This window comes from Musa acuminata, chromosome BXJ3-6 (assembly GCF_036884655.1).
Source record: "Musa acuminata AAA Group cultivar baxijiao chromosome BXJ3-6, Cavendish_Baxijiao_AAA, whole genome shotgun sequence".
NCBI lineage: Eukaryota > Viridiplantae > Streptophyta > Magnoliopsida > Zingiberales > Musaceae > Musa > Musa acuminata.
The window spans coordinates 3069790-3090330 of record NC_088354.1 but is presented as its reverse complement, the minus strand read 5'-3'; the positions used below and the strand labels follow the sequence as shown (position 1 = coordinate 3090330).

Genomic DNA, 20541 nt, shown 5'->3' with positions numbered 1-20541 from the left:
CGGCTCAGTCCTCGCGGTTCGGTGAGCTGGACATTGAGATCCGCACCAAGAAGCAATTGAACGGTGGATGATAGACCCGTGTCACGGGAGTCTCGTGCTTCGCTGCACTTGATCCACTGCCTCCTTCGATGGGTCAGGTCACCCCGTTCGGGACTTTAAATCCACGTCGCAACTTACCCTATCCGAAACGTATTCCTTGCCTTCCCTTCGACCGATCGAGCACAAATCGTAAGGCGTTCCCCATGATGCAATCTTCATCGATCCGAGGCACGCTTCCTTGATTTCCCCCTAATCTCATCATGCGTACGATTCTCAAAGAACTTCTCTTTTATGCAAAATTTGGGGATGAACGCAAATTTTTAATCTTGTGAAAACGTATTAAGGTTTGGATCTGCACGGAAATTATTGGAAGCGATTAAATTTTTTTGTTTTTCATGCTTTTGGTATCTCTTTGGCAACTTCTTCACAGATTATTCAATCGAAATTTTCGTTTTTGGTGTTGAAGGCATTGAATGAAATATTGTAAACCTGTAAGATTTACTCCAAGAAAGGGGATTAGGGTTTGGAGGAAAGAATTTTCGACTGTGGAAGAGTGGAAGGTAGGATTTTGCGCGGATGAGCGAATCAGGAAAACCATTGAAATCACTGGAAGATGCAGAACTTCCCGGGAATCGTAACCCCATGCTGCCGCTTCTTAATGAGGGGTCTGACATGGTAACCTGCCCCCGTGGAGATGGAAAAGCTGGAGCTGAAGGCTCAGTAGTCGTAGGACTGGAAGTTGATTCTGTGGTAGATGATGTACCTGGCACCATATCTGATTCCCGAATAGAAACGACCGTCGTTGAGAAGAAACCTGATTTTTTTGAGAATGCAGTGGCCAAGGATTCCTATGGAGCGGAAGTGGCACATGTGAGCAGTGGTGGTATTAATGCTACTGCTGGTGTTGCTGGTGAGGAAACGGCTGTTAGAATGGAATCCGATGGCTTGGAAGCAGCACCAATAAGTATTGCGGATGTCAATGCTACTGATGTTGTTGATGATGAGGGACCTACTGTTAGAAAGGAATCTGATGGCTCAGAAATTCTGTCAGGATCCCATCATGATATGAATGCATTCAATAGTGTCGATGAAGTGGATAATGCTGCTGGGAAGGAACGTAATGGTTCAGACATGCCATCTACTAGCTACGAGAGGATAAAGGCCATTGATGATGCAACTAAGGCTATTGATCATGTTGCAGATAAGCAGATTGATTTTGAAGAAGCTACTGATGGTGGTTCCATGGTTGCTTTGCCTGATAAGGTTCCCCAAAAGGTCAGTACTCTTGTGGCTGCGGCCATGAAGAAGTATGCGGCACCGAGATCATCCAGTTATCATGGAGTTACTAAGTGAGTTCTGAAGCAGAGCTTATCCAAGAGAAACTTTAACCTTGATGAAGGCCTTGAAACTGATTTTTGGAACTTCATGATGATCTGTTCGTGATTTGGTTACAGGTTAAAGTGGAGTGGAAAATTTGAAGCACATCTCTGGGACAACACAAGCAGAGTTGAAGGCCGGAAACGAAAAGGCAAACATGGTATGTGTTACAGTTTTTATTTTTTAGTATGTGTTACAGTTTATTTGCCTTGTTGTAGCAATTGTATTGCATTTATGGAAGTTACTAATGCAACCATGGCATGAACATTGTATCTCACCAAGGATTTTCTCTTCAAAAGAGATGAAAAGTGTGTTTAAAACTGCTTTTGTGAAGAGCATTTAGGATACTGCTTTATACATTTATGGAATTGAGAATACATTCTTAGATACTAGTTTGTGTTTGTCCTTTTGGAAAACAGTTTATACATTGATGGAATTGAGAATGCATTCTTAGGTACTAGTTTGTGTTAATCTTTTATGGAAAACAGTACGTCTTTTCAATTAGATTTCAAATTGGATTGTTATTATCAGCTACCAAGGAATGGTCATCATTGTCGCTAAAGGGCGGCTTGATAAAATGAAAGAAGAAGCTGGGAGGGAATTATCTCTAGGTATCTACAGTATAACAATGGTGAGCCATTGTTCTTAACAATCAGATATTGACTACACTGGACCCTTTCCTACATTTGAGTTTCTATTATGGAGCTTCAACTTCCCTTCCCCCATCCTCTTTGCAAATCAGACAATCAAGTTATGTGCATGTCCATTAATTACCACATCTCCCTTGACTGTATGCTGTCTCACTCACTTTCACAAGTCGTGCCTTCCACATGCCACGTCAGCTGCATTTGCAACCTTCATCGTGACTGCCACTCATGCTTGAGTTCTTTGACAGCAAGGACTTGGAAGTCCTGTTTCAAGCATCAGGAGCCCACGACCTTAAGAAGTAATTGAATATTTCCCCTATTTCCTTCTCCAGGCATCCTAGGGTGTGTGAATCATCAAGGCCCTAAAAAGGCATTCAGTTAGACTTAACAAGAGAGCAGAAAAGACTGCCATCAAGTTCAACTATGAGGCTTTCCTGTTCTGTTGGGTTCACATTTCTGACCCCATTAAGTCATTGTACTGTTTCATGTTCTATTTCTATGGGTGGTGGTTGCTCTGGCATTTGTACTTGCCTAGGCTCCCTGCATAACAATAAGCCAGACTGGTTGAGTCTCAAGAGAGAGAACAATTTTAAGTGCTCCTTTGAGCTATTGTATAAGAGACTTAATGATCACCTTGACTATTAGACAACTATCTGTCCCATTGAGTTTACTTCTTGGAATTTATGATCATGGAATTGCTAATTTTTTGGTGCATTGGATGACACAATATCTTATAGTTACACTAATATATGAAATAATGAATTTTCGGTTCTAATTCCTAGAAGGTTACTTATGTACCTTTGGTGGTGTTGAAGTTTAGGACTATATGGCAATGTTTCTCTTGTAAGAGCTGAAGTAAAAAAGTTTCTCGGTGATGATCTCTCCATTTGCAATTTTCCATGCTTATTTTCATTGATAGTCTTACCATTTTGGCTTCTATGGGACTTGCAGCAATATCCAGTCATATAGTGGATATGAGATAAACAACTTGATACTTTTTATTATAATATATTCAATTCAAGTATATTTGAAGATGCAATGATGTTTAACTTCTTTATAAATCTTTTTGCCTGATGACTACCTGTTTGCAAGGGCTAATGTCTATCCTGTTGAAAGCTTTACTACCTAGTATCCCTATTGTTATTGATAATGAGTTTCATACTTATTGATTATGATACAAAAAAAGAAACAAAGAAGAGATGGAATTTAGGATCTCAAAGGATTAATTATCCAATTTACATTGGATGGGTCATATCTTCCACTTACCTGCATATTATATATGGAACTCAATGGACAATTAGTGGTGCCAAGGAGGTTCGAGTGGTTTTTGGAGTCAAATCTGTTTAGCACTTTCTTTTCTCCCGTCATCACTTTCCTACATAAACTTATGCTTCCTCTAAATGCTCCCCCTTCTCTCTTTCTTTTCCTCTCTCACTTGCAAACACATGCATAGAAACATGCACGCACACACACTGTTACAAATTCCATTTGTATCCTTGTACATCTCATTTCATTTAGCAAGAGTAATATATGGATCTTTTGCTACTATTGAACTTCGTAAAAAATCACATCCTTAGTTAACTTGTTAGTATTTAAATCATTATTTATAGTGTCTAGTAATATCTTATTAGTCTTTTTCCATCACCCATCATATCGCTAATAGCAATTGCTTCATCTCTTCTATCTACAATATATATACGTCTCCTCTGCACATGTTCATATCATCCTAAATGATTCTCTCTCATCTTATCTTATATTGAAGCTATGCCCTAATTTATTTACAAATGACTTTTTATATCTTTCCTAGTAACTCCATGTATCAATCTCAATATTCTCATCTAAACGACAAACTTTTTTTTTTGTAAATGTTATTTCTTAACTGTCCAACATTCAGATCTATAGTGCATCGTCAATTACTAGTAGGGATGATATAGCAGCACAAAATCCACATGGTAAGAAGACATGTTGATTAGATCAGTCCGATAAGCTATACTTCTTTCCTGATTGGTTGTGGATGCATACTTCCTTGTAGGCATTTTCTTCTCCTTTTCTAAGTATAATATTGAAAAAGATTTTTATTTATACATTATCAGTTGTTAAGTGCAATAAATTAGGATTACCCTATTCCCAGATTTGACTGTGTTGTAGCTAGAAATGACCACTGATAGAGGAGTACTGTGTTGTAGCTAGAAATGACCACTGATAGAGGAGTATATCAAGTTGAACATGGATTGGAGTTATCTGTGGAGTCCAGATAATAATTTTAGATTTAGTAGAATTGTAATCTTTCATAAATTCAGATTTTTTGTGTTCTTTAATCAAATTCTTCACTGTTGTTGTTCTGGGATTATAGTGTATAGTGGCTAGATATGATCACTGATGCAGGAATATATCAAGTTCAACATGGATTGGAGTTAACTTTGAAGTCCAGATAATAATTTTGGATCGAGTTGAATTGTCTTCTTTCATAAATTCAAAATTTTGGTGATCTTTATTTGAATTATTCGCTGGTGTTCTGGGATTCCGATGTATTGTGGCTAGATATGACCGCTGATGCAGGAGTGAAGTTCAACATGATTGAAGTTATCTGTAGAGCCCACTTTATAATTTCTGAATTTCTGATCAAGTCTAATTGTATTCTTTCATAGATTAATTTTTTGGTTTTCTTTTTTTTTTAATTCTTCACTGTTGTTCTGAGATTCTTGTAGCATCAAGTTCCCTTGTTCTGTTTTGAGCCCAAGAATTCATGGTTAGGCCTAAATCATGTATTTCTGTATTTTCTATATGTCATTTTTTATGAGAACATTTTTGTCTGAAGTTAAAATTTCAGCAAATGCCTTTTCTTTCAAATCTGTATCTTATAGACCATTTTCTCCTAGAAATTCCATTCTCCTTGTCCTAGATCAATATAAAGCTTAAAATAAAGGTCTATTGGCTTGAGATAATTGAAGATGTCAGTCCTCTAATTTGTGTGTTTGTGTGTGTGTGTGTATATATATATATCCAAATGCAACTTAGTAGACTCCGGACTTACTCTATACTTCTTTTCATTTTGGTGACTTGGGGCTCACTTGTTCATGAGTTGTAAGAGATTTGCCGATGTATTCATTAATGGACTTTCAGTCAGTTTGGAGTTTGATGTAAAGTTTTGTTTTCTATGATTCCATCCTTCAGGAGTTGTTGGCATTGTATTTTAGCAGGAGTGTTGATGAATCATGGTTGCCTTCTATGTTGTTTGGTGTGCAGTAGCTCTTCACTCTTTCATTCTTTAATTCCTTGTTTTTACAATTCAATTCTGTTGAATCTCGTCATGACAAGTACATGTTGCTGAGATAGAGATGTTTTTCTGATTCCTTTTTCTTGGTTTGCAATTCTGGGACATATGTGTGGTTATGATCATTGCAAATGGCTGTTGCAACGGTTGTGCTTCAGTGTATTTAGGTCAGTATCGATAATAATGTGTCTTTCATTTAGTCTATCAAGCAAAACTTGTTTTTACAGTGGTTTTGATAAGTTGATGCAGGTAGCTATGTTTCTGAGGAGATGGCGGCACGTGCACATGATCTTGCTGCTCTTAAATACTGGGGTCCAGGCCCGGCCACCAAGCTTAACTTCCCTGTAAGATATATGTAATTTTTTATCTTCTTAATACAATGTTTGGAATTCATGATTTATTAATGCATTTATTGAAATTTATAGGTTTCTGATTATGAAAATGAACTCGAAAACATGAAGACTATGTCTCAAGAGGAATTTGTTGCCTACGTGAGGAGGTATACTGACGAAACTGAATAATTTCTGAATCATCATATCATTTTGCTTTTTATCTTTTTAGCTTATCCTGATATTTGCTTCAACAGAAAAAGTAGTTGTTTCTCCAGAGGGGCTTCCGTTTACAGAGGAGTGACGAGGTTGTCCTCTCATTCATGTTATATTTTCGGTTAATTAAATGTTTTTTCATAAAATGCAACCTTCATGGCTTTGGTTGGTCCTCCGTGAACGAGCCTTGGCGCCATGATAACGTTGTTGCTCTTTTGCAACCTGATCATGTGTGATCAGGTCCAAGTCACGGAAACAACTTTTGTGCTTGGTACATTGATCATCTCCAGACACTGCCATTTTTTTACTTTCGTTACGACGTCACTTACTGACCAAAGCTTCTGTTGCATTTTGGTATGTCATCTTCGGACCAGAAGACGAAAAGATGGCAAGTGGCAAGCTCGAATCGGTCGAGTTGGTGACCTCAAGGACGCCAAGGACATCTACCTCGGAACCTTTGGTGAGCAATCCCCTAGATTCGTCTCATCTTTTGGAATTTGAGGTCAATGTTACTCACACCATTGCCGAACTTCTGTCAACGTCAGATACTGAAGAAGAGGCTGCTGAGGCATATGACATTGCAGCCATTCAACTTCGCGGAGTGCATGCAGTGACGAATTTTGACCTTAGTAACTATTGCGAGGGAGGGACAAGACGACCGGATGATTCGTTTAGGCTTGAGATGTGAAGTCGAATGATGTTTCGGCTTGTTGAATGATCGATCGATTTTCCATGATTGGGGATGTAGTGTGGTTGCTACCTGTAATTTGTGTTTGTGTCGGTGGCCGGAGCCTTCTTGTGGCTCTTCGGATGACTCTACCCAAGATCAAATGGAATTTGTTGCAGTGCTTGTAGATTTCAATCCCTACATTCAAATATCAATCTCTGTTTGCTTGTTCATCGGACTGTTGTGCGATGGAGTGGTTCACCCACCAACGGGAAAGAATAAGCCCAGGTGACAGTGGGCCCCGAAGAATATCATTCATTCTATCCAATGGCATGTCGGGTGGTTGCGTGGGTACGCGAACGTAAATTATTTATGTTCACTACTTTGTCATCGTTAACCCACTCCGTAGAGACCCACATAACTACCGCACAGAATCTGGGCCATCAAGTGTGGGATCCACAAGGAGTGCCTTCCCTTTTGTCCAATCATGATAGACAGGGCGCATCGGGTAGAACTACAACAGTCGATTTAGTGTTGCTGCTTTTGAGTCGTCCACAGAAGCGCCCGAAGAACGCGGAGGGGGTACGTGTGGGTGGCTTATTGCCCGCGTGCGCTGCACGTGAGGCTTCTACTGTTACGTGGACCATTAGATCCCATCGGATGATGGCTTCCACATGCTTTGATGGATGACATTGAATATATATATATATATATATATATATATATAATCACTGTTACTCTTTATGTTTATGATCGAAGAATGCTTTCCAAAACACATATAATTTAGAAGTACAAAAAAATTGCAGACTAAGTTGATAGTCGAAAGCTTTCATTTCTATTGATTTTGAAAATAGTTGATACTTTTGTAACATCAATTGTGCAATAATATGTCTTCGATTTGGAATGCTCGATCTTCAATTTGGTATTTTAATCGATTCCATCATGATCATAATTAACTCCATGATCTTGATCAAAAATTGCATCTTGTTGGTATCACCTATCAATTGTGTCAACCATCATAAAACTAGTGATCCCAACAGTGCATTCGACATCCTTATCTCATCCAATTCCAACTACATATATATATATATATATATATATATATATATATATATATTAGGGGTAAGTTTCCTTTTTTTTTTTTTTTTCTAAATGGTATATTATTTCTTTAAGAGCTAATTACATATTAACCCTTGTAATTAGTTATCTTTATCATCCCATTTTTTATATTTTCAAAAATTATATTAGGATTCTTATACTTTCGAAAGTGAAACATTTATCCTCGTTTCTTCTTATATCATTAATTTTACTAACATAAATATCATATAGTTTACCACTGAACATGTACGATATTTTCATCAATAAAATTGACGGTGTGAGCAGAAACAAGATTAAATATTTCACTTTTATAAAATATAAGAATCGAAATATTAAATGTAACTAATTATATGAGATAGGTAATATGTAAATTGCTAAAATCTAGCATCAGAGTTTTTGTTTATTTAGTTCAAATATGTACTCTTGACACTAAACGCACTCAAGATTGCATGACTTGTTGTCAGAGAAATCTGAAGTGTTCAGAGGAGAACATCTTGTCGAAAATGAAGTATATATCAGCAGATAAATTGGAATCTCATGTCAATCATATGCACAGATCTCTCTAATTAATATTCCATCACCATTATATATGCAGGTCTTTCGGAAGTTGAAAACTGTGGCAACAGGACTTGTGAACACGAAGTATACAGTCTTTGGCAACTGTAGGATGAACATGGCTGGATCTCAAAGTGTTCCACTGGTGGACTTATCATGAACGCATCACACAGAAATGATCCATCGAGCTCGAGAGAAAGGAAAAGTAAAGCATCATATGGTAAAAGCCTGAAACGAGACTTTTCTCCCATAACAAGGAGGAGAAAGAAACCTCGCAAGCACACACGGATCATCATCCCTCCATAAAGTGGCTACCTGTGTCAGATGTTGTTTGCGAGAGTAGAAAGAGAGCGAACATTGAGATCCAAAGTAAGTGGTTTCATCAGTCTCACTCGATCTTCCCTAACATGCATGCGACATCTTCTTTTCACTCTCGGTCTGCATGAAGAGAAGAGGGTGGAGCTGATAATTAATGCGCGGGAAGAAGAAGAGTTGCCTACTTTATTAAGAGGCGGAGCTTAAAAGGAGTGGGAGGAGAGGATAAGACTACATGTGGGTAGGGTTTCTCTATACAGCCCATCAGCTCAACGTGACAGCTAGATGTGATAGGGAAGAGAACAACCGACAAGTCGAGCATGGAATTATGCCGGTTTGGCCTTTTGCCATGTCTTCCTCCTCGCGTCCATCTTCCTCTGCCCACACTGGTTCAAATAAACAAGGCATGCATGGAGCTGAGCTGAGCTGAGCTGAGCTGAGCTGAACTTTTGTAGGCACCAGCATGCATTTACAGGTAAGGCAGCACATAGGAGAAGAATGATTGCTTGTACAGATTAGAAGGAACTCATTCCAACAACACCTACTAATCATTGATCAGATGACTCGCTCATTTGAAATTTAAAGTTGACTCACTGTTTGATGAGTACCCTATGCGTCTTCTTTTTCTTTTCTGATGCGTGCCTGCAGCTTGTTCCTGTTCTCTCTCCATACCTTTCTTTCCATCCCTGTGCGAGGGAATGAGGAAGAGATGGTGGACCGGCGTTGGCTAAGATCACGGCTGGGATAAGAACCCTAGGAAGAGCATCATCGTATCAAGGCTGGCTTAGTGCTGCAGCTGATGAAACCCTAGCGAGAGTTTCTCTCCGTCGATCAGTCACACAAAACGATGGCTTGCATTGGTATCACGCGAAATGTTGTCATCAGAACAAATACGATAATCAACCGATGATGAGAGGGAAAAGCAAAAGATTAAGCAGCGGCAGAAGACGAAGAAGAAGACATGAATTCATGGAGAGTTGGGAGGACTAAGAATCGCTGGTGTTCAACGTGTCGTGCCGCTGGCTCCCCCCGAGTGCTTGCTGGGACTGTGACGGCGCGGCTTCGGAGGTGGAGGGCGGCGGCCGATACGCGTTGAGAGCTGCGAGGATCCCCATGTGACCCTCGCCGCCGCCGGTGCTGGAGCCCAACCCGAGCTGTTGGCTGGGCAGCAGGGCCATGGGAGTGGGGAAGTTCATGAAATGAAGCCCGCTGGAGAGGGATCCTCTGAACATGGTGGGGCTGGTGCTGCCGCCCAGCTGAGGGAACGTCCAAATTGACTCACCGCCGCTTCCACTGCGCCCGCCGCCGAGCATGCCTTGTGTGTTAGGGTTTGTCACCATCCACACCGTTCCCGGCATCCGGCCGCCGTGGCTCGCCTGGCTATACCCTGCCATCTGATGCTGCGCTTGCTGCTGTTGGTGGTGAATCTCCGACTCCCACCTGCGCTTCCTTATGCTCCCGATGTCGGCGTCCGATGAGCCCTCGAGCCCGATGCTACCGGAATTGAAGTTGAGAAGCATGGACGCCGAAGACGCTGACGATGGCCCCTCGGAGGAGAAACCGGGGCCGCCGCTGAAGTCCCACTCGTTGTGCAACCTGCTGAGGGGCTGGCCGGCGAGTGCAGTGGCCGCGGTGTTGAAGTAATTCGCCGCTCGGAGGTGGGAAGGAGCCGAGATGCTGGACCCGGAGCTGCGGAGGGAGATGTTGAGGGACGTGAAGTTGGCAGGGATGGTGCCGGTGCCGGTGGCCGCAATCACCGCCGGCTCGGCCTGCTGCAGGAGCCACTCGATGGTCTCGCCATCGGACTTGTGGCCGAGCTCGCGCGTCAGCTGGAACACGCGCGCGGCGCACAAGGCCGGCATTCGGATGCGGCGACCGCGGCCGTCGACCTTGGTGTGCCGGTCCTTCGTGGAACTCCGCTTAGGCGGCGGCTTTCTAGCAGGATTGGCGGCGGGATCATGGCTGCAGCCGCCGCCGCCGCCACCTGTGTGGCCGGAGGAGATAGCAAGCGAGGGGTAACCGGAGCTGGAGCACGAGTCCTCTTCCTTCTTCTCGAGCAGCTGGAGAGGGAAGTTTGGCCGTCGGGGGCCGCCTGCTTCGCCCTCCATGTCGGATCACACCATGCTACCGGCTTTATGGTCTGTGAGCGAGAGGTCCGATAAGGTGGTGGGGAAGCGACGGGGGGGGGGGGGGGGGGAGCACCACAAACTCAGTACACCTCTGAATCGCTTCCAAGAACAAGCAATTATAAATGCTTTTATGGCTCAAAGAGTGGCAGATGAAGGATCCCAAGGGAGACTCAAGCTTCGACCTCCATTTTTCTAGATGTCCGTAGAGCACCCAAGATTCAAGCGTTGATGTGCATGGGGCTGAAGAGTTGGAGTGGGAGAGAGATCCCCGAAAGGAAGAGTTATGGATGGTCCTATTTTATGCAGTTTGGTAGGACACCCAACTCAGAATTTGGTGAAGTGCCGGAAGAGAGAGAGAGAAAGAGAGAGAGAGAGGGATCACAGTATTTAATTCCTCTCTCATGGAGTTTGAAGGACACCCAAGCACGGAGACATATGTGCAGCGAAGTTTACCAAGGGGAGATCAAAACACTGCGACTTGTTGGTTCGAACGAGAAAGAGAGATGGACTAAATAGTCGACGGAGAGAGAGAGAGAGAGAGGGGATCCAAGTATTGAGGAAGTTGCAGAGCACCCAATTCAAACGTACGCCTGTGAAGATCGATGACAAGAAGGAAGACAGATACTGAGAAAGAGAGAGAGAGAGAGGATAAGGGAGAAGGAAAGCGTTAAGCAAACATAAAGGAGGAGTGATGGGAGGCATTAGAAAGCAGCAATACGTGAAGTGATTTAATTTTTCTTTATTATTTTTTAATCATTTAAAATCCCATCGCCTGCTTTCACTGTGGTTGGCTCAGGGTTCCACGTGTGCAAAGACAAGGGGGCGGGTGGGCCGTATGTGGGACCGGCACCTCTCGCCCAGTGAAAAACGAGGAGGACCGCAAAAGAAAGATAATTACGCATGGGGGGCCCACCCCCTCCTCATCCCCCTCTCCCGCAGTCATCATTCCCTCGCCTTTTCCCATCATCCTTTGCTTTTGCCTTTGCCTTTTGCCTTTGCCTTTGTTTCCTAACCATGGTTGGGATCCCGGGATGGGTCCTTCAAATCCCCTCCTCCTCCTCTCTCTCTCTCTCTCTCTCACAGTCTCTCTTAGGGTTAGGGCTGGTGGGCTGTGCTTTCTCAGGTAGGCTTCCCGGATGTGGTCAATAAAGAGTCACGCAACATTCCCCCTTCCCTCCCACAATCTTGAGAGAGATGAACTGCAGAGGCACTTGACTCTTTTTCGGCAAACCTTTTATGACGTAGCTTTGGTTTTGCTGGTACTCCATCCATGGCCGCCGAGGGGATCTGGGTGTGCTTGCATGCTTGCACACACCCAGTAGTAGGACCTGGGGTCTCTCGGAGGTGGGTGGAACAGTTTGGCGAGGTACACATAATAATTAAAGCATGAACATGTACCCATGTCCGCTGCTGCATCTTTCTTGTGCCAGATTTAGAGGAGACAAGTGCATGTTGTGGAGATAAATGGGCATCAAGAGGATGCCCGATTCAGATGTCCACCTACCAGCATTCCAGTGTTGGTGCATGGTCGGAAGCCGAAGCTACTGTTCATCGTCTGGCGAGATAGAGAGATGATGATGATGATGAGTCGGAAGCAAAAGTTTGCCTGATGAAACAAAACACAATAATAACAGTTGCACGAAAGAGAAGTGGCTCAGCTTGTTTCGGCCGTGTTGCTTGAGGGAGGATGTCCTCCGAGATCTGTCCTGGTGGAATCTGGATCAACAAGTGGTGTTGTCACAGTGAAAGACTGTGCACTTGTGCGCTCGCCACCTCCCCTTTCCATTTTCCTTTTTCTTTTCCTTGTTTAAAGAGCATATGTCTCTGGGAATTAAAGCTTTGAGTTTGATATCATTACAAAGGTCTTAAAAGGACAGGCGAAGAGAAAGGGAATGAGGTGTTCGATGAACAGCGTGTTTGCTTGCAGCTCGCTCTGATACCACAAAACCATGGAGAGAGAGAGAGAGAGAGAGAGAGAGACAGCGCGAGAGCGAGAGGGGACATGAAACCAGAATACAAGGGCGAGTGGGGATGGTAGGCAAGCAAAGAAAAGGGAACAAGGAAAGAGTAGTGTAGAGAGGAAATCAAACCGAGAAGATTCCTGCAACACAATCAGGGAATAATAAAGATTGCATTGGTCATTTAATATAATGACATGATATAGTGATGGAATTGTTAATGAAATGGTCTACCGCAAAAGTGTATGGAGACACCAACAAGATTGGATGAGGACAAAGAACAGTTGTAAAGAGCTTCTCCCCTTAAGAAATGATTTGACTACTCTAACAAGCAATCAATCATGCACCCCCATTGCTGGTCGAGTGAAGAAGAAGAAGAAGAAGAAGAAGAAGATGCTCATGGGGGATATAAATATGTATACGAGCATGAGATCATCAACCAAATGGTTCAAACTTACATATCATGCATGACAGGAAAAGAGGTGCGACTGATCTCATCATGTGGTGGCCTTAGGGAAGCAATGACTCTCAGAGTTGTTGTTTGTGGATGAAAACCTTTGGCCACTGGATTGTTGGTGGATCAAATTGGCAAGGGTGGAGGTAGGAGGGACATCCATTGACATCATCTCCAGCTTTATCTTTATGTGGCAGAAAGGGTAAACCTTTGCAATATTTCCAACTTATATAACCAAAAGTGTGAATTTGGCTAGTAGCTATTAGAGTTTATTTGATTTAATTCTGTGCATTCATCTCTCTCCCTCAAACCAAAAAAAAAAAGAAAAAAGTTCAAAATCAACAAATAAAGAATATATAAAATTAACATAGTTTAATAACTCTTGCCTATATACAAATTCTTTACCATTGAGTTATTCTTACTCATTTATATACTCTTTCACAATTTTTTTTAATAATTTATATTTTTTTCTCTTACGCTCATAGATTCCTCGTAGAAAAACTCGGGAGTTATTTTTCTCCCTCACTAAAGTTTAGAGATATACGAGTTTTCATTTTTCGTGAGAACTTCAATTTCTTATCTTCGTAAGAGACTATCTCCACGAATCTCAAAATACTTATCAATCTCAATACTCTAAAATAAATTATAAAAATAAAAAAAATTGATCCCTAAATATATACTGTACATAATTATCATCAAAATTTTAAGCGATACATGTTCGATTTAATTCTTGTATCAAAATTATTTGTGCATTATTATCTTATCGGATAAGAGGTTGTGTATAGCTCAATGATTTAAAAGAAGAAAAAAAATACTTTTGACAACCATTTTATGAAACGCTTAAATAATAATAATAATGTGACTGAACGGTGTCAAACCATACAAAATTGGCAAGTATTCTTAGCTTTTTCCGATGTTGGAAAAGTTGATGGATGTTGATTATGTGTTGGACGGACAAAATGCGTCAAAGAGCAAAATTTCTATCTCCTTTGGATAGAATACTCATCCTCGAGTAGGGTGTAGTGAGACAAAGAACGGGGCAGAGGCAAGAAGCATGGATAAAAAGGAGGAAGGGTTACCAAATCAGACAAGACATGCTCCAAGAACCGAGGATGGGTTGAAAGAGCGGAGGTGCCACCTGCTTTTGACGGCATCACGTTCCTCCCACCGGAGTTGAATGCGTGACATGGTCAGAACCCCACATTTGGACTGAGGTCAATTCCTTCGGATCCAATCTCTCTCTCTCTCTCTCTCTCTCTCTCTCTCTCTTAGTCCCAATCAAGCTCTCCTTTTCCATGGTCTCTCTCTCTCTCTCACACATAGTTATAGAATTATGAGGATTGATCGATCGAATAAGTCGGATTGATCAAATCGGACCCATGATAAATTTGACTCAAATATTGTCAAAGATTTGAATTTTCTTAAGGTCATTTAATTTTTTTTATGATAATGATGAATCAAAAGAAAATCATATAATATATGTTTATCTTTCTTTTTATATTTTTATCTCTTCCTCTCTCAGTCGTTCATTTATAAGATTTGGATTGAATTGATTGGGCAAACCGAAACAATCGATTCGAATGATAAGAAAATAATTAAATCTAGATTGATTCAATTCATTCGCTCTTATTAGAATAGTAACTTCAATTCTTTATTTGTGATCATATATTATTATTTATTTTTTTGAAAATATTTAAGTATTTCAATATGACGATGAAAGAGGAAAAAAATACACCTACTATACTAATTATTCTTATGTTTCATCTTTTTAACAAAATATATATTTTTCCTTAATTATTAAATCTATAGTTCAATCAATTGACCCATCTATTCATGCTTGATTGGATATCATATTTTTAATTCAATTATCATAATTGTGATATCTCCTTCTACCTTAACATGGATGGGATAACTTTGGATTGTCAGATAAAAATAATAATAATCGATACGAAAAAGAGAGATCTTTTTTATGTGGATATAATGACTAAGATAAATAATGGTTCGTAATATTATGAAAGGAATAATATACGTGAATAGATAGTGAGATACTTAAAATCAAAAACTAAAAAAGTGTATATTAACTTTAGACACAACAATTGGGAGGTAATTATTGATTAGTATAGTGGCAACACCTAATCAACCAAATTTATGACATTCTTTGTTTTGTTTACTAGTCTCAATAATTCAGACATATCTCAAACATTAATATAGGATGCATTGATTGAGTCATCGCTTGTTAGTCAAATCGGTGAGCCATCAATTTATTTGATGTACTCAATATTGGTATGATGTATTTACCATAACCCCAATATCAATCAATTAAAAAAAATAAAATTACACATCTATCCTATCAAAGTTTTTATTTATGTATATATTATTTAAAAAAAATAGAATTTACATATTGTTAGTGTAGAATTAATCATCAACACCACATGGTAAAATTGATTAGACCCATCCTATTTCTTGAGTGTTATTGTATCTAAAAATTAAATTTTCTTAAGTTGATTATTCCTTCTAATATCATTTCCTCAATGATAGACACCTTTCTAGTCCAAAAATAAAATTGTGTAAATCTATGTTAATATTTGGGAGATGTTGGATAAGATTAGTGGTCCCATCATAACTTAAGTGGTGGGAACTATAAGGGTTAATTAAAAAAAATGATTTAGGAAGAAGACATATTCAATAATTGGTTTATGAAATTGATTCTGATTGTTATAATTTTCTAGTATGTTAATCTAGACATCATTCTATATGATTTTTAACATTTATTCTTTTGCTTAATTTTTCTTTCAATTTTTTGATTTTTATATGATATTAATATACTCTAATTAATCTAAAGAGAGTGACATTGTGGTAAGTTGGGATATATGAAAAGAGATCGTAAAATACTTAAAAAGGGAATACTCAAAAGAACTCAATGAAGAAAAGAAAGAAAAAAAAGATATAACTGCAATTGCTTTTGATGATGATATTATTATTACATATTATGACAAAGTAGTTAATCTCGTATGCTAGAATTCTACTTGGATTATTGATTTAGTTACTTCATTTAATGGTATCTCATAGTGTGAATCTTTTATAGATGGTAATTGTGATCATGTCAGAATGAAAAATGATGCAATGACAAAAATTATGAACATGGAAAAGATTTATATGGAAACCAATATTATATGTAAAATTATATCAAAAAAATATGAGACATGTTCCTAAAATGCACTTTAACTTGATTTCAACAGGTATATTTTGATGATGAAGGTTATGCCAATATCTTTGGAATAGAAGATGAAAGATCACAAAGGGTGATCTTGTGCTAGCTAAAAGAAGGAAAGACAACAACCTCTATATGACACAAGTGAAATAAATTCTAGAATAAGTTAATGTAGTTGATGACTATTTTGAATCATGACATAAAACACTTGCACTTATTGTTTAGTTGATAAGTAATATAGAATTACATTTCATACATTATTTTTATAGAAATTAAATATTTTAGATTTAATTCATATTGATGATTGTATTATGAAATCAAATATTTCATAGATTTCATTTGATTATTCCAGAAAGGTTTAGATTTTTGCTTTGAAACATAATGATTAAGTGTTTAATGTACTTAAGTATTTTCATGCCTATACTGAAAGAGAAACATGAAAGAAACTTAAACGCATCGTAGTTGATAATGTTAGAGATCGTAGAGGGTCACTTGAAATATATTACAGCAAACATAATATCAAACTTGAAAAGATAGTTCTTGTATCATTGAGTTACATTCTCTCATCCTTTTGTGGTGAAGCTGTAAGAATTGTTATGGATTTGATCAAGCTTTCTCCTTATGTTAGAAAGAGTGCGAATAGGAAAAGATGCTTCTTATAATTATTTAAGAGTATATGGGACATTTGTTTATGTTCCAAAAGATGATAGATCAAAGTTTGATGTAAATAATGTCTTTTTGTATTGTGCATATGAAGAACTTGGTTATAGATTATGAGAATTTAAAAATAAGAAAGTCATTAAAATTAGAGATGTGATATTTCTTGAAAATCAAACTATTATAGATTTAAAAAAATTTCAGAAACTAAAGTCATTCAATAAACATTCTATGGATTTGAGTTTGAGTCCTATGCTTTCTCCCATAGTAGTTATCGATGATGATAAAGATGAATAAGAAGATCATAGTGATATATCCTCAAACGATGATTTTGATAAATATATTGAGCAAAGCTTCATAGAACCACAAATTAAACATCGATTGAGAAGATATACCAGAAAGCATCGACCATTTCAAAGATATTCTCTTCGTAAATATGTGTTATTTACTTACGAGAGTAAGAGTTAGAACGTTACTAAGAAGAGTTTATGTTATATGAGCGAATAAATAAATAGTTGATTGCCATATAAGAAGAGATGAAATCATTACATGAGAATCATATATTTGACTTTGTAAAATTATATAATATTAAAAGAGCATTAAAGAACAAATGGGTGCTTAGATTGAAAAGGGAAAAAAAAAAAACTCATAGCTAGAAGGATTTGGTCAGAAAAAATGTATTGATTTTGAGATTGAATAGCTTGATTAAAAATTATTTTTTTTAATGATAACTTGGAGGAAAAAATATATATAAAACAACATGAAGAGTTCAAAGCTAAAGGTAAGACAAATTTAATATAGTCTTAAATAAATACCAAGATATTGGTATAAAAAATTTGATTCTTTTACGATAAACCATGAGATGATAAAACTACTTTTGTATCTATATAAGATATTTTTTAATAATAATCTTATTATTCTTTTACTTTGGATGACATGTTAATTGTTGATCATGATACCAAAAAAAATATAGATTTAAAAGAAGAGTTGAGTAAAGCTGTTGCTATAAAATTGGTTTGAGATTTAAACATATTTTTGGTTTGATAATTATTTGTGATAAGAAGAATGATAAACTTTGATTATATATCATGAGAGATAGATATATCAAAAAAATTTTTGATAGATTAAACATAAATAAGTTGAAACCTGTTAACTATCCATTATTTACATGTCATCTCAGTTTGAAATAGTATCCTACCAGTAATAAAGATAAAAAAGATAATGGACAGAGCATCTTATATGTAGTTGCCTTGCATCATTTCCATGCTCATTGGGCATATGCTTAGGTGACACTATTTGGCTATTTGAGCTCATAGTTTAACTATTACTAACTTTTCATATCCTCATCAATCATTTGACTTTTCATGTTTTCCATCAATTATTACTTAGATAACGGTCAACGAAGAATAATTACAATGACACATCCGTAAATCTATGAACACCAAACCTCAATCAATCTAGCAAAGCTAAAAACAAATATCACTTGTTTTTGGAGTATACATATATATTGTAAAAAAGGAATTTAAACCGAGGCAAAGGTTAGAAAAGTGTGGAGTACTTTGTGATTGGAGACAATGATGTGATTCAATGTACTATCACAGGATATACCGAATATGCCACAAATAATATAATTTTTGGTTTCCCCATAGAAAGTGACATCTGAGTTGGCATTGTTCAAGAAAGGGCAGACCTGTGAATGATTCCGTTATTGGCTTCTTCCACACGAGATTGCCTATATATATATATATATTACATTCCACCTGTTGATTTTATTGACCTGGTCTTCGTCTTTGACACGGCTTCTATGCTTTTTGACTTTTTTGTTTGACTCTCGATGTGGAACAAGTCACGAGCTAATGCTAGAGATGTGATCAAATACCCAAAACAGAACAAGATCCAGGGTTCTCAACCAGACAGCTGGAGAGGGAGGTTACCACCGATCGTGTTGACGTGGAAAGCCTGGATCCTGACTGACTCAGGACAGCTATCAATCAGCAACTGCCGGTCGCTGCCTCGTTGGCGTGGTGGTGGCCTCGCTGTCTCCACACCATCAGACAACAGGAATCCTCGTCTGGCCCCCACCTCCTCCTATCTGACGTCATCCATTTCTCCCTCTCTTTAAGTGGGCCACCCCGGTGGGCCCCCACCATTCCCCTTGGTCGCCATTTTAGCTGCCCGCCAAGTGCAGAGGCGGGCGTTCAAAGATGAACGCCTCCCCTCACCCTTGTTTGGCACCTGCAGCTGCAGATGTCAATGAAACAGCTTAAGAAACCTGAGGGAGACCTCACGATGCATGCATGGTTTGGTGATTCATCTCCCGTCCTGGAGATCAAGGTCTGCATGCCATTACCCTACTCGAGAACTGGTGTTGGATTGCCATGGAAAACTTGATTTCTCTCAGGTGAGTAGATCTGAACTCAACTTGAAGTTCCTGTGCCAAGCTGAGAGCAGGCATGTGCTGCGCTGCTCTCATCCTCCACTGGGGCCAAAAGCTAGATTGCAGTAATGGCATGCGAGGTGGCAGTACATGAAAGAGCTAATGTTTCCAGAGGAGTCCCCCCCCCCCTCCCCTCCCGCTCCTTCAACATGAAACATACGCTGCTGCGGTGACACTTGCAGTCTTGTGGCCCCTCTCAGTTCATCCCCAAATGGGGCTAAGGCTGAAACAGGCCACATGACCACCTGAAAACTATGATGATCCTGAGCCACCACAAACATTTCTCTATCCAACAAAGGTGTCAGTCTCTCAGGTGTACTGCCTACGAGTTCATCTTTCTGATCATGGCCCATCTTTGAGCCTGTAGGTATCTCTGCAGGTTCTCCATCGGCAAACATCAAAGCTAAAACATTTCTTCAGCAGATAACATCAGCATGCATTTGGTAGAAGATATTCATGTGCGAGGAGAGATTTAAAGAAAAAACTAAGAGAACGGATGATATATATTTGAGTCTCTTAAGCTTTTGATTGACTCAATACATATAAACCTTAATTAGTTTGACTCATACTCATCGTTAATAGATTTCCAACGGTTATAAACCACTTGTTTTCAGCATTAGATATGTCAGCAGCTATATCTAAGACTGAGGTCGATATCTGAGAAGACAAGATCAAGCAAAATCAACTAAAAGCATGGGAAAAAGAAGGATGATTGCCATCATAAGCGACAACGTTCCTGCAGCATTCCCAGCCATGCCTATCGAGTGAATGATCAGTGTCGAGGTGCAGAAAAGGAGCTGACACCCGCATCGACCCCAGTGGTAAATGGGACATCTGCTTGAGCCCAGCATGTGAGGGTGTGTTAAGCTTGATGGAGTTCTCAACCAAAGTAACATCAGTATCATCTACAGTGTTCAAAATAGACAACACTGACCGCAGATGCAGCAAAGAGTGTCTGAACCATTGGCAGTAGCTATAAGACCATGCAATTCAAAGCTCAGGGTCAAAGCAACAGCCACCTGATCCGTATCATCGAAAGGCAACTACATAATAAAGATCTCCTTCTCTTTGCATAGAACGGGTAAGATCGTTTACATGTGCAATGTCAAGCATTCATCAGGGTTCCCTTCTTCTACGTGGATGATAGATAAGTGACTGAGAAAATATGAATGTAGTTT

At 39.2% G+C, this 20541-nt stretch overlaps 2 protein-coding genes across 6 annotated transcripts; one reads left to right on the top strand and one right to left on the bottom strand.

Moving 5' to 3' along the window:
• The first annotated feature begins 117 nt into the window (after positions 1–117).
• Positions 118–6744, top strand: LOC135641185 (AP2-like ethylene-responsive transcription factor AIL7). Of its 5 annotated transcripts, none has more exons than XM_065156335.1 (8): positions 118–267; positions 506–1388; positions 1494–1576; positions 5587–5681; positions 5763–5836; positions 5924–5974; positions 6257–6342; positions 6428–6744. In XM_065156335.1, exons 2-8 carry the CDS (start codon positions 616–618, stop codon positions 6568–6570), a joined length of 1305 nt encoding a protein of 434 aa, XP_065012407.1. In that variant the 5' UTR covers positions 118–267; positions 506–615; the 3' UTR covers positions 6571–6744. The 5 variants fall into 5 exon arrangements, with proteins under 5 accessions (XP_065012407.1, XP_065012410.1, XP_065012406.1 ...); XM_065156338.1 differs by having other exon boundaries at positions 148–303; positions 6260–6342; XM_065156334.1 differs by having other exon boundaries at positions 148–303.
• Positions 6745–9427: 2683 nt separating this feature from the next.
• LOC135640168 (transcription factor TCP15-like) lies at positions 9428–11299 on the bottom strand. The gene has a single exon (XM_065154361.1). It carries the CDS (start codon positions 10623–10625, stop codon positions 9504–9506), a length of 1122 nt encoding a protein of 373 aa, XP_065010433.1. The 5' UTR covers positions 10626–11299; the 3' UTR covers positions 9428–9503.
• Between the last annotated feature and the right edge of the window lie 9242 nt (positions 11300–20541).